Source organism: Fukomys damarensis, unplaced genomic scaffold, assembly GCF_012274545.1.
Source record: "Fukomys damarensis isolate Sample0158 unplaced genomic scaffold, DMR_v1.0_HiC HiC_scaffold_30, whole genome shotgun sequence".
NCBI classification, from domain to species: domain Eukaryota; kingdom Metazoa; phylum Chordata; class Mammalia; order Rodentia; family Bathyergidae; genus Fukomys; species Fukomys damarensis.
In genome coordinates, this window is record NW_022900942.1 from 63,818,301 (window position 1) to 63,831,944 (window position 13,644).

The 13,644-nt window shown below is 46.0% G+C and overlaps 1 protein-coding gene across 3 annotated transcripts in view; it reads right to left on the reverse strand.

The window, feature by feature from the left end:
• Positions 1-4,447: 4,447 nt before the first annotated feature.
• The window catches only part of Akain1 (A-kinase anchor inhibitor 1), a 46,550-nt gene continuing 37,353 nt past the window's right edge, over positions 4,448-13,644 (reverse strand). For all 3 annotated transcript variants that reach the window (XM_033757545.1, XM_010638680.1, XM_033757544.1), the window contains exon 2: positions 4,448-6,635. In XM_033757545.1, coding sequence (XP_033613436.1) covers positions 6,442-6,635 — 194 coding nt within the window. In that variant the 3' untranslated portion in view covers positions 4,448-6,441. The remainder of the gene's footprint in view (positions 6,636-13,644) is intronic.

Sequence of the window (13,644 nt, forward strand, 5' to 3'; positions counted from 1 at the left end):
TCAATTTTGAAAGATAGTTTTGCAGGATACAGCAGTCTAGATTGGAGGTTGTTTTCTTTTAGGGTTTAAAATACCTCACTCCAGGCTTTTCTTGGCTTGAGAGTTTGTGTTGAAAAGTCTGCTGTGATTCTGATGGGGTTTCCTTGGCATGTGATTTGTTTCTCTAACTGCTTGTAGTATTTTGTACTTCTGTCAGGCTTCTGGGATCTTGATTATTATATGTGCAGGTGTAGATTTTTTTTATCATGGCTAGTTGGAGCCCCGTATCCCTTACTTAACAGTATGTGAAATTCTGTTGCTCTGTTTGGGGAGTTTTCTGTCTTTAACTCTGTGAACAGTCTTTTTTTATGTCATTTGTACTTTCTCCTGCTTTTTTGTGGACTCCTATCAATCTTATATTATTCTTTTTTGCATCTTCTAGGAGATTTTGTATTGATTTATCATGGTCACCATCCTGTCTTCTATATCTGATATTCTATCTTCAGATTGGTTCACTCTGCTATGTGTACTTTCAACAGAGTTTTTAATCTCCTGGATATCAGTTTGAGTCTGTTTCATGCATTCCATTTCTTTCCTATGTTGGGCATTCATAGTTTCCATTTCTTTCCTATCCTGAGCATTCATGGCTTCCATCATGCTCCTGAATTCATCTTTTTTTTTTATCTGTTTCTATTCTAGAAACGAATCATATCTTTCATCTTGCTCATCATCTGTATAGTTCTCTGGGAAATTGTTTCTGTTTTGAATTTTTTTAGAGCCTCATCTGCTTCGTCTGTTTTGTTACTTCCTCTGCTATCAGTTCAGGGTGTTCAGGTGGGTGATTCTCAGACTCTTCTTCCTCATTTCTGGCCCCACCCCTATCTATGCCTCCCAGCCACCACAGACCAGTGAGGACCAGAGCTGTGCAGGCACCTGAGGGTGCTGCTTCCCCCCGACTCCTGGCTGGGCCTGTGCCAGGATCCACACTGCAGAGGCATGGGGTGTCTTAAACACCATTGTCCTGAGCTCCAAAATATAAAGCAGAAGTGAAGAAGAGTAAGAGGACCTTACTCCAAGTCCCCATCCGAAAGGTAAAGTTACTATACTGAACAATATTTTCACTATTAACATATTTTGGTCTAGTCCTTGATTTTGATATTTTTCACATGGTTAAAGGTGATATATTAATAACTACTACAAATTGTCATTCTCTAAGCCATGCTTGATTCAATTGTTGTTGTTGATTGCATCACTTGGGCTAGTGTTGTGATTGATCTAATCCATTATCCTTCCTGGTATAATGAAAATGAGATTGCCTCAGAGTCATTAGGGACTCAAAACCTAAAGACCAGCTATATCTGGAAAATCGAAGTATCAACCCAGGAATTAATCCAAGGACAGTACCAACAATAATAATAGAAATGAAAAGACATTTAAGCAAGACACAGTCTTTCAGCTTACCAAAAGCAAAGTCTAGGGCCATAAGGTTTCTGAGGAACGACACACAGCTAAGTGACTTCCCCTGCACTACTGTGATCTCCTATTGTGTTCCCTCGTGATGTTGCTCTTTCTTTCCATAGCCGCTGGTTGGGTTGGAATAAGTATCTCCCACAGCCGTGTGCTGAAAGCTTGGTCCTCAGAGCAGTGCTGCTGGTGAGTGGAGGGGCTGATGATTTCATGGCTGAGTATGCCGTGGGACCTGTTGGAGGAGGGGTCACTTGAGCCATATATTTCCCTCCCTGGCTCCTCCCTTCTCTCTCTGCTTCCTGGTCACCATGGGTTGAACACCTTTTCTCATCATGCCCCTCTCTCATCCTGTTTTTACTTTGGAGCTAACCAACCACGGACTAAAACCATGACCCAAAATAAGCCTCTCCCAAGTTGTGAGCATTGAGTATTTTGTCCCAGCAATGGGAAAGTGACTAAGACAGCCCCAAAGCCACTGGATCATCCAAACTTGGGCTGAACTTTCAGAAATATGAGGCAGAAAACCTCTTTTCTTTTTATAGTTGCCTTGGGTATTTTGCTATAGTAATGTAAAGCTGACTAATACAGCTATCTCTTTTTTAGTTTAATGGCATTGAGCCTTTTCTATTGGTATTTGTTGAATTAATAATTGATGAATTCTATTAATGACCTTTGCTATTTTGGTTAAATTTTGTTATACAGGAAATATTTAGTTAAGCAGTTTTATTCTTCCAGCTTAACGTAGATTATCTTAAAATTCATATTCTTAACTCGTGAGCTGATTGATATGCTAGCAAAGTTTTGAGACCCTTTCTCCTGTTGGTTGTATTTCTATTTTCTGAAACTCAGTGTGAGTTTATCTGAAAAAGAAGACTGCAATCTTCTCCAGTTACTGCTTACTGTGAGGTTGTGACAACAAGATAGACGAGACAATGTGTGCTCATGTAGTTCAGAAAACTTTCCCATGCTGAAAAGACATTATTGCATTTCTACTTTCTCCTCAGATGAACTGAAGAATGTGCTCACATGTCTGATCTTTTTATCTGGCCAGGGCTACAGATGCTAAATGAGTTATACTCTGTCAGAGATTCCATTCTCTGTTGCATCTTACTAGGATGTCTGCACAGTGGATTAAGCAAAGGGCCCTCTTTTCTCTACTGTTCTTTCACACAGACTTGAAAACAATCCAGTACTCATTCCTGAATGGCATAAATCCAATGACTACTTTTAAATATCTGATTTCCCTACTTGTAACCTGAAATCTCACCATAAAATAAGACTGAGAAGCTAATTATTTTTTAAAGAACTAAGGAAAATAAAGGAAATGATGCTCAGGTGCCAGGAAATTCTCTGTATCTATTTACAGTACTACCTGCACTGGCTAGATGATTACAGAAAAGCAAAATAACATAAAAGGGTGTCTTTTAATTCTACCCTGGAGAGAGGCAAAGCAAAAAATGAACAGCTGAACACACAGAGCCGGCTGTCCCTGTATAATTCCCTGTGGTATGTCTTCAGTCTGGTGTGAGCTATAATGAGAACATTTAGTAACAAATGCCCAGTCATGAGCTTTCTGTAAGCAAGAAATCTCACTGGGGAGAAACTTTATATATAAGCCTATTTTGAAAATCCTGTGAATTTTTCTTAGGTAGTAGACCTGTAGGAGTAATTAATACAGAAACTTGAGGTCACTATTTCTCTGCAAAATTTCCAAAAATAAAATCCCAGATAGAGATATCTGAAAGTACATAATTATTTGTTTTTTAGTAAATCACTTAAATATCTGCAGTGTTTAATAGAAAAATATTGAGTTGACATAGATATGTTTGTGTATCTTTGAGTATAATACATAGTGTCTTAAGCATGGTGAATTATAATCTATTTTTTACTTTGAAGTAGAGTTAGTATTTGTGTAGTTTTTGTTTAGTCTTTATAATTTAGAGGTATAAGCCACTAAAAAACTTAATTTTGTCAATCACTTTTTGTTAATTAGGATTTTGCCACCACTTTGTTTTAAATTATTATTGTGTATACTGTATATTCTGTGTAACAAAAGAGATTTTTGAATTTGATGCTATATTTTATATTAGTAAATATTTTCAGAACTTGGGAACATGTTTTTGATAGTTGATTTGTTTTCACCCAGCTTGTACATGAGCATGTTGTTTCTCAAATTGTGACAAGACATCTGCTTATATCCCCACATTATATATTATAACATGTACCTAATTTTGTCTATTTTTCTTTCATATTATGGCTAATATTAATACTTTTAAAAATAATAATAATAATTCCTTGCAGCAAATCAGGGAGATAAAGAACATTCAATAAATGTTCCCACAAATACCAAATACTAAAAGCTATGTGCTAACTGGTAATAATAACCCACCTTTGGGCCAGGGATTTAACTCAGTGGTTCCAAAGCCTGCCTAGCAAGGGCAAGCTTCTGAGTCCAATCCCCAGTACCAATAGTAATAATAATAATGACCCACCATTGTTCTATGCCAAGTGAAGATCCATGACCCCTGGGAAAACCCAGTACCTCCATCTTTACACTGAGAGGCTTGTATCTTTATGACTGCGTTTTCTTCGGATTCTGTCAATCTAGCATCTACATACTGAGTGCTGGAAGAGCTTAACCTCGCCCTATGCGCTCAAGAAATCATCAATACATCTCTCTTTTCCTACTGATTTTGCATCTCTGAAAGATCCTACTGGACACGTGAACCCCACATGTACTTAGCTCTCCTTGCTGAGACCAGAAGGCCACTTCAGTACCTGTTCACCCCCACCCAGACCTGAGGATGGAAGCACCATCCTCAGATGGTTATGGTTCAGGTCCACAAAAGAAGTGCTTGCCTTGACCCTGACATCCAGGGCTCTGAGCCCAGACCCCACTGCAAAGCACTGAGGTGCCATAAGCAGGCAGGGCCACACACCAATGAGTCAAGCAGCGGGCTGCAGAAAGACCTTATTTGCAACGACGTGATTCAAAGCAGGATATATTTTATTTATAAATAACATTTCATCAAGATGTTTCCAAGGGCCCGCAGTTTACTAATACATTCACACGAGAGAGGAAGGAGAGCATGTTTATCTGTTTCTGCCTCCTGACAGCAAAAACCAACGCTGGTTGTATTCAGATCACTGGCAAGCTACAAGTGTTCAGTTCATTTGTTTTTCACATTTGTTTATTTTTCATTAGGATGTGTTTCCAGCACATAATGTTTACGTTCAACTTAAGGATGTACAGGAACTTAGCACATCTTAATTATTTTTATTCCCCTTCTCATTTGTGAGCACACCTGAACAACTTCCCTACACACCGTCATTGTCACTCACTACATCATGCCCCTCTGCTATGCGACTTTAGGTCAACTTAAATTCATTCTCCAACTGTCACAAAGTGTGCTAAAAATATTTCTGGATAAACAATATTTCAATTTTAGCCCCTTTTGCTTCCTCTCCCACCCATCTTCTCCCTCAATTAATTTATTCCACATAGGCACTGTGGAGCACAGTCTAACAGTGCGAAATCCTTCTTGTTCATCTGAGGTTAGCCATAGTATCCATTCTGGAAAGCAGAACACATTGGAATTTTCCACTCGTATCTTAATATTACTCGTATTGTATATGGCAATATTTTGCTTTAAAAAATAAATGAACTATTAACTGCAGATATTTATACTCTGAAGCCTGCGGGTTTGTAACAAAGGTTAAATTCTCCCCCAACGTCACCAACTCAATAATTTTTGTGAAGCACAGGAACTGAGATTCTATCAGTCTCCAGGAAGATGTGCACTGGGGAGAAGCAGGAAGTCATCCTACTTTCACATGCATGCACACATCTGTTTGCACATATCCACACTTATCTCTGCAACTGCCTTCACCACAATGTCACTTTCCTCTTTCCACTCTGTTTTTACACTTCAGGGAGTTGAAAAGCTGGTTTTCCCATGTTAAACATTATTCCTGACCTGTATGATTTTTATATAATGGCAAAATAAAAATTCTAATTTGTGCACAGGCAGAGGCAAGCTCCCATTGGTAAAGTACGAATACACATCCATCTCCTGCTGGTGGCACAGTGGACAAGTAAGGCCCCAGAGCTCCTTCCAAGTGTGCTGCACAGCAAAGTCAGACCCAAGGGTGAGCCTGTCCAGGAGGGGAGCAGTTTAGAGACATAGAACTTTAGTTGTTCACTGTGGGTTGCTGAAGAGTTGAATGAATAGTAACTCATGCACAGACACTCACTTGCTTTATTGTATTTAACTTTGAGATGGAAAAAGAAGAAGCCCATACTATTCCCGAAGGATCTCTGCACAGGAGGTAAACTCCAGCTATGAAACCACTCAGAGAAGAGAGATGAAAAGCCTGAGTTCTTGAAAAGCCTATACTGCTCTCTTGCATAAGTAAAATAAATACACGCTTGAGACCCTGGAGGGACTGGGTCTTAGAATTTGTCTTTGCTTTTGTCTCTGTTTAATTTGATCTTGGGCCTGAATGCATAACATAAAAGCCTTCAGTTCTTTACTTGAAAGGGGCTAAAACTCCACTTCTTCACCCTTCCCCTGTATCTTTTTAAAATATTTATAAAGAACACAGAACTGTACTCAGTATTTTTGAAAACAAGAAAAGAAGGGGATGAACCTCCTGGCTGAATTCACAGAGAGTGCCTAAAAAGCAGAGCTAAATGAACAAGTCTTTAGAGTTGTCTCTTAAAAGAAAAGAAAACCTCAAAATTTGTGCTGCAAACCTACTTTCATGACGCACATGTCACATCTGACCCAGGCCGCGTTCGAGGCTGCGCGCCAGGGTGAACAGAATGTCTAATGCACTTCTGCAAAACAGTGCCTCTCGGTCAGGGGTGGGTGTGAGTTCATCCTACAGCTGGGCGTCCAGGACACTTTGGTTTCCTTACTGGCAACATTTGGCAGCGTGTCCTACACTAACAGGCAGGCTAGAAATGGCGTGTGACAAGAGCTACATCCACTGCTACTTCTTGTCGTACTTCTTGGTGAGCTCCCGCACACCCAGCTGGCGGTGACCCCGGCTGTCGCTGGCTCTGGCGTCCGCCCGCCGGTTCTCCCGGGAGACCTGCTGCACAGCCTGCAGGATGGCCGTCTGCACGATCTGCCTGCTGGCCGTCTGCAGCTTCACCTCCTCCGGCTCACTGCCAGGCTTCTCACCTGGCCAAACAGACGAAAGAGGGGGGCAGAGAAGAGAAATTAATGCCAGGAACTGCACAGGTAGGGAAGAGAGAGAGGTGGAAGGAGGATGAGGCTTGAGAGGGGGCTGCAGGGGCCCAGGTAGCTTCCAGGAGCCCAAGGTTACAGGTACTGACTGCTACTGTCACCCCTTCCTCATTTCCAGCAGCATCTCCGGCTTCCTGATCCCAGCAGTCTGGGGTAGCCCAGTCCTGCCACTGCTGGCCTATGAGAAGGCATTTAGAAAGCGACAGTCTCATTTCTTTGGCCCATTGCACCGTGCACTTTCCCCTGCATGGAAGGCCCACGCAGGACTCCCAACACTCAGCCGTTGTGCACCAGAAGCAGGGAGCTGGGTGCCAACATTCCAGGCATCGTGAGGGAGAAAGAAGGCTGGGTTCAAAGACATCACTGAACATCAGCTCCGACCCTGGACCATACGTGTGGAGAAAATAAATCCCTTTTACTTCATTCCATCACTGATCAGATTTTACTCGCAGCCAAACACATGCTTGACATGGACGTAACCCTGGTGGGGAAGAACACAGTTGGTCCCTGAATCCATGTCAAGTTTGGCCCCATGATGGGTCACAGGGTCTGAAGCCACTCACGAGAAGCTGTCTTCTGAGATCTAGAACAGGAGTGATGAACTTCTCCCCTGGGACCAGACAGCAGATACAGGAGGCTGGTGGGTCAGACGGTGCCGTAGACAATGAGTCGGTGAGATCATTTGGCTTTGCTCCAATCAAAATGTATTTATTAAAAAATATAGCCAGGCGTGGTGGCTCACACCTGTAATCCCAGCACTTGGGAGGCTGAGGCAGGATGATTTCTGTGAATTCGAGACCAGCCTGAGCTACATAGTGAGTTCCAGGTCAGTCTCAACTACATAGTGAAACCCTGTCTCAAAACAGCAACAACAACAACAACAGCAACAACAAGAAAGTATGGCTCTGGGGCCCATAGGTGTTGGGAATGTGTCCATGACTCATCTACATTGGCAGGAATTTTCTCATTAGAAGGCAAGTCTACTCAACAGTACTTAGCACTCCCTGTTGGTCCTACTGGGCAACTATGTAACTAGGTATTGTTGAGCTATGACCATTCCACAGAAGGGGAAGTTTATTAGTGAAATCTGGAAAGGGCTTCAGAAGAGGGCAGGCAGAGAACCCACAAAGCCTTCAATCTCTCCCTGCTCCAGTGCCTGTCACTCCGACCTGGTGGCTCTCGTAGCCCCAAGGGAACCCTGAGAGTAGAAGCTGAAGGAAAAGATTAGAAGAAGGCTGAGATCCCAGTGGTCAAGCAGTCATCGTGTCTGTCAGTCCCCAGCTGCCCACCTCCGGGGTTCTGCGTCAGGAAGCACAGCATACCTTGTCGAGGGCAGCCTCTGATTTGGATCACCTACTATTAGGCAGTAAAGTTAACCCTGTCACAATTTGGTCAACACTGACCAAAGTTCGGCGTTGAAGATTTTAGAGCCTAGCTGTTCACATTTAGGGTGCCAAACAGACGGAGCGCTGTTCCTTGTTCCAATCATTTTTTTTCCAGCTACATTGCTACCGTGACAGCGACTGTAAACTGGGGGAGGGACGTTTCACCAGGATCGATCCCTTAACAACAAATCTATAGACCTATGGGAAGGGTATCAATCACATAAGAGAGTAGTGAGTCCTTCTGGAGAACCGGCCCGCTCTTAGCCCTTTAGACGTTCGCGTTACATTTCTGTCCACTCCGTGGGAGATTTGCCATCTAGGAACAATGCAAGGTTAGCTTATCCGGAACAAAGCACAATGCAGAGAAAGAGAATGAAACAAGCCATCTATAACAATCCAGGCAGTGAGGCGTAAAAGGTCAAGGTGGCAGAGAAGAACACTTCGAACATTCTCTGTAGAGGGAGAGTGAACAGCAGCGGGCAGGAATCCGCAGACACAGGTGAGGTGGACGGGAACTAAGAAGTGCAATTGGACACACGTGGAAGGTGAGCTGGGGTCCTCCCTGCCACGGGCAGTCGCACCACCTTGGACAAGACGCCTCGCTCTCTGAGCTGGGTCACAACCTGTGAACTGGGCAGTCAGTACCTACTGAGGGTGCTCGCGTGAGGGTTAAGTACATAAGACCCATTCCGCTCTGTGCGGTTCCTGCCATAGTGGGAGTACTCGGTGAGTGTCCAACCCTGGGTACTGGGCTGTGGACGAAGCTGTCTCACCCAGAAGCTCACAGGTACAGCCTGTCTAGCCCTCTCTTTTGCAAGAGGACAGAAGTACTATGGTGTGGGGTGGCTTGCTTCGTTGATGACTTTCTTACTGTCCTGCCAGTCCCGGCAGTTTGACCCTCATCTGCCTGAATGAAGTGGACACCAATAACCATACCGGCGCTGAAAGGAAGTGAAAGAGAAAATAAGAGCCAGCAATTTCCATTCCAACCCTTGTCACAGATGCCACAAGTGTCACTCTGCTCACATTCCGCTGCAGGAAACTTGCCACCAGGCCACCCCAGCCACAAGGGCGGCTAGGAAATATTTCCAGAAGCTGGATAGCCAGAGGCCCTATTGATATTCAGCGAGCTTTTAGTGCTAGAGGGAAAGATAATTATGGATTTTTAAAAAATGATTCTCATAGAAGGGCCAGGGGTACATGGAAAAGGGCAGTGGGGTGGCTCTGGTTACTGAGTGAGTACCGTCTGCTCCCTCCACACGGTGTGAGTGTGCAGACAAACGTGCTGAAGGTGCTCGCTTGGTTCGGGAAAGAACATTTCCCTCTAACTCCAAAACAGCCCTGCTGTGAAGATATTTTGCTATGATGAGACACAGCAAGGCTGAGTCTAGGGGTGGAAGTAAGCAGACTCTTTAATAATAGAGATAAAAGCCCTGTCCTAAGTTTACCTGTGACCTAATGTTCAGACTAAACGATCACGTCCTCATCCAACCTTTATGAATATAAATGTATCCAACAGCCAGAGGCTGTGCGTGCCAGGCTGTGCCTGGAGGACCCTAGCGCACCTGGAAGGTCGGCTTTGTGAACGCTGGCTGTGCGTCTACCCCTCACTGTCCTCTGCCACTCTTTCCCCTGCCGTGGAAGACGTGGGACAGAGCGACAGCTGGCGGTCACCGAGGAAGAGAGGAGTAAGGGCAAGGACAAAGCCACCCAGAGCACTTAACAGACAGGAAAAGCAAAACAAGATGTCATACAGCCTCCAGGCAACGGTGACCCCCTGAGCCACAACTGAAGCGGGGGGGGGTGGAATAGGGACTACAGGGGCGCTGGTGTCATCGCCAACTGCTTAGCTGATCTTCGCAGAACAGTTCAGGAACCGAAGGATCTGACACAGCTGTGGCACCGACTGGGCTCAGGGCCCTCTGTTGTGAGCCTCCCTCGAGCAGTTCTCTGGCTGCCCCAGATTCTCCCGGCCCATGGCTTTGGCTGACACCCGCTCATTCCTGACCTGTTGCACTCTCTCTGGTTCTTCATGGCCCCTGCTCCCAGAGGGCTGCCGGCCAAGGTTCTGCCTGCACTCAGGGGCCCTTATTCTGCCTTCTACAGCCTCACAGCACCGTCCCCCGAGCAAGCGGCCCTCGAGTGCCAGCGTGCAGCGCAGAGCTGAGCTGAACCCCTGTGGCTTAGCCTGGCGCTGGCTCCTGAGGTGAGAACCCAGCACCGCAGGAAGAGGCCCATTGAGCCCATTGCCTGGACGGAACACTGGGTACGGAACAGGATCTCGTAAGTTAGCCTGGGGCCCGGAGAACACCAGCTGGTGTTCAGGGCACTCACTGAAAGGGTCTGTACCTGAGAAAATCCTGGGAGACGAAGCCTTCGCAGGCACCGAGTGCAGAACCAGCTGCCTATGTCTGGGAGTCGCACCATTCACTTCCGGGCACCAGCTACTCCAGTTCCACGACCCCTCCGCCCCATTGTAAATGCTTAGTTTTAAATGTTACAAATGTCCTCCCGCCTAACTAGGGCTTCCAGCACCATTTTCATACTTCACAGAAGATGGCTAATCGATTTAACAGCTTTACACCCTAAATGCCCCAGATAAACCCTGACATTCACGAGGTGACAGGACATTAGAACTGTGCTTGCACCAGCGATAGGGATGGGAACCGCCTCCTGATGGAAATGGACCTCAACTTCTCCTCCTCCGCGGGAATCCAAGTGCCATTTACTGCTGCCTCATTAGTCCTGTTGTGTCCCAGGGGAGGGTTGTGGAAAAGGTCAGTGTTCTTGCGCTGAGGCAGAATCTGGACAGTGATTGTTCCTAAATCACCCAGACCAGGTGGAAGAGGTGGTGTCCTGAATGCTATGTGTAGCAATTAAAGTCACCCTGGCCAGGAGGGCACTGCTACCAGCTGACTAGTGGGAGCAGGGAGCACAGACACCCGTGTCCTCCGAAGGCCTGGACCCTAAGGACCGTCTCGTCCCCATCCGTCAGCCACCCACACACGGAACACAGAGAATTCGGTTCTGGTCCCTTAATGATGAGCTGACAGCCTTAGCTCCGTAACTACAGCGGATTTTCCCACAGGACCAGATGTGAGCCTCCCCCGCCTACACGCGTGGTGAACACAGCCATCCGGCTGCCCACACAGGCAGGAAAGTAATGCTGAGGCCCCAGCTTCATACATTGTTCCCCATGCACCACAGCCAAACCAGAAGCAGCACTGAATCCACCACGACACAGATCTGACTTGTGAGAGGCACCGCAGCCTCAGTGTGGAAGACCTCTGTCACAGCTGAGCGACGCCACTGGCACCCGCCACACCCGGCAGATCGGACACCGGGCACCAGATTCACCCTGCCCACTGTGGCCGTGGCTAGGCCCATGTTTTCAGAACCCAGAAAGCCACTCCCATGGGCCACACAGGCTTCTGTATTAAAGTCTCCTATAGGACAAGATGAGATGGAACATGGGGACTGGAGAGACAGACGTCAGAGAGGCCAGGTGGGAAAGAAAAACCCTTCCTCCAGCCTCGGCGGGATGGCAGGCAAGTGTGCAAAGCTTTGCCTGGCAGAGCTCTGGGGCTGTTTCAGAGCATCACCGAATGTGCCCAGTACCTTGGGGAAGCCACAGGAGTGGGGCTGGCAGAACCCCAGAGAAGAAGGACCATTTGACCTGCACACCGACCTGGGTCTTCAGGACAGGAAAGGCAAGAGCAACATTGAAAAAGGACAGTGAATAAGAAGGACCTAATGTTCAGTACCAGTTCTAAGGCCACTATAATTAAGGTGATATTTATAGAGATAGAGAAAATGACTGAGAAAATAGTCCAGAAACAGCCCGACGCACAGGGACAACCTCTGACCCATGAAAGTGAGACCCCATCACACAGCCAGGAAAGGGACAGATTTTTAATCCATGAGCTTGGTCATCCTGCAGGTGCCCGACACAGGGGACTCACACCGCCAAGCATGAGCCCCACCGAGAACTCCAGGCTCTGGGTGTGTAGGGTGTGTTATAGATAGATTGTAACAAGTGTCCCAGGGTCTGCAGGTGCCAGCTGTGGGAACACTGTGCAACAGTGAGGTCAGAGGGCAAGGGGGAGACCTCTGTACTCTTCTCTCAATTTTTCTGTGAACATAGAATGGCTCTAAAAATAATACTTGGAAAAAAAAAAGCCTAAATCTGGGCATACAGGCTGGGAGGCTGAGGCAGGTGGGTCTTGGGCCAGTCCAGCCTGGGCAACTTAGTGACATAGTGAGACTCTTTCTCAAAATAAAAAATAAAATGAGGGCTATGGATGTAGCTCAGAATAACAGCACTGGGTTCAGTCCCTGGTGTGGAGAGTATATGTGCGTCTGTGTGTGTGTGTGTGTGTGTGTGTGTGTGTGTGTGTGTGTGTGTTGGGGGAAGGAAACCAGAACTCCAGAAGCAGCCTAAATGCCCATCGACAGATGAATGGATGAAAAGGGTGATATTTACACACTGTGCAGCGCAGCTGTGCCATAAAGAAAGATGAACTTGTAGGAAAGTAGATGCACCTTGGGACTACAATGTCAAGTGAAACAAGAAGACACACAAGCTATCACGTGGTGCCTCTTAATTTACCCAGAGTATAAAGAGCAAAATAAAAGATGGATAATAGGAAATAGACAAATAAATCTTTCTCAAAGGGAAGCATTATGGTTTGGGTTTGGATGGCCCCCAAAGACTCCTTCAGTCAGAGGTGGCTGAATCTGGGGTGTGTGATGCTGGATTAAGGGCATGTGGCTACACCTGAGCAAATGGTTGGCACCACCCTAATCCCAGGAGTCTGGATGGGACGAAAGAGGCAGAGAGACACGGCGAAGTCTCTCTTGTTACCGTGGCTGCCTTGTGCACCATGTTGTTCCTCTTCTGCCAGGCTTGTTTGCCGTCCCTGCCTTGGAGCCAGCTGACTATGGACTGAAACTCTGCGAACTGTAAGCCAGAGAAAACCCTTCCCTTTTAACTTTGGGTGTTGGGTATTTTGTGCCAGTAATGAGAGAAAAGTAACTGACACAGAAGGGGATCAAGAAATGGAGGGAAGAGGGAGAGGGGAGGGGAGGGAAAGAGGGTGAAGAAAGGAATTAAGTTGTTCACGTACCAACTCCACACAAGGAATGTACACATGTACTGTAAACATGATGAACAAAACATATTGGGCTGGGGATTTAGCTCAGTGGTCATCCACCTGCCTTGCAAGCCCAAGATCCTGAGTTCTATCCCAGTTACCAAAAAAAAGAATCTTAAAAAGGATTGGGACTGGGACTATAGTTCCATGTGGGACCCCATTCCCAGTGTCAGACAGTGGCTGGGGCATAAAGGAAACTGATGACAAGGGCATGGTTTTATTTATCAAACACGCCTCAAGTCACTACTGCAATACCAGTGCTTTCTAACCTCAAACGCTCTTTGTAGTTTGTTCATGGGCTCCCAGTTCTAAAGCTGGATACACAGTCAGTGAGGTTTCCCGTCCTCGCTAAGTTAACAATCACCCAACAGCATTGTCAGACCTCTTACATATTTAACAAAGGAT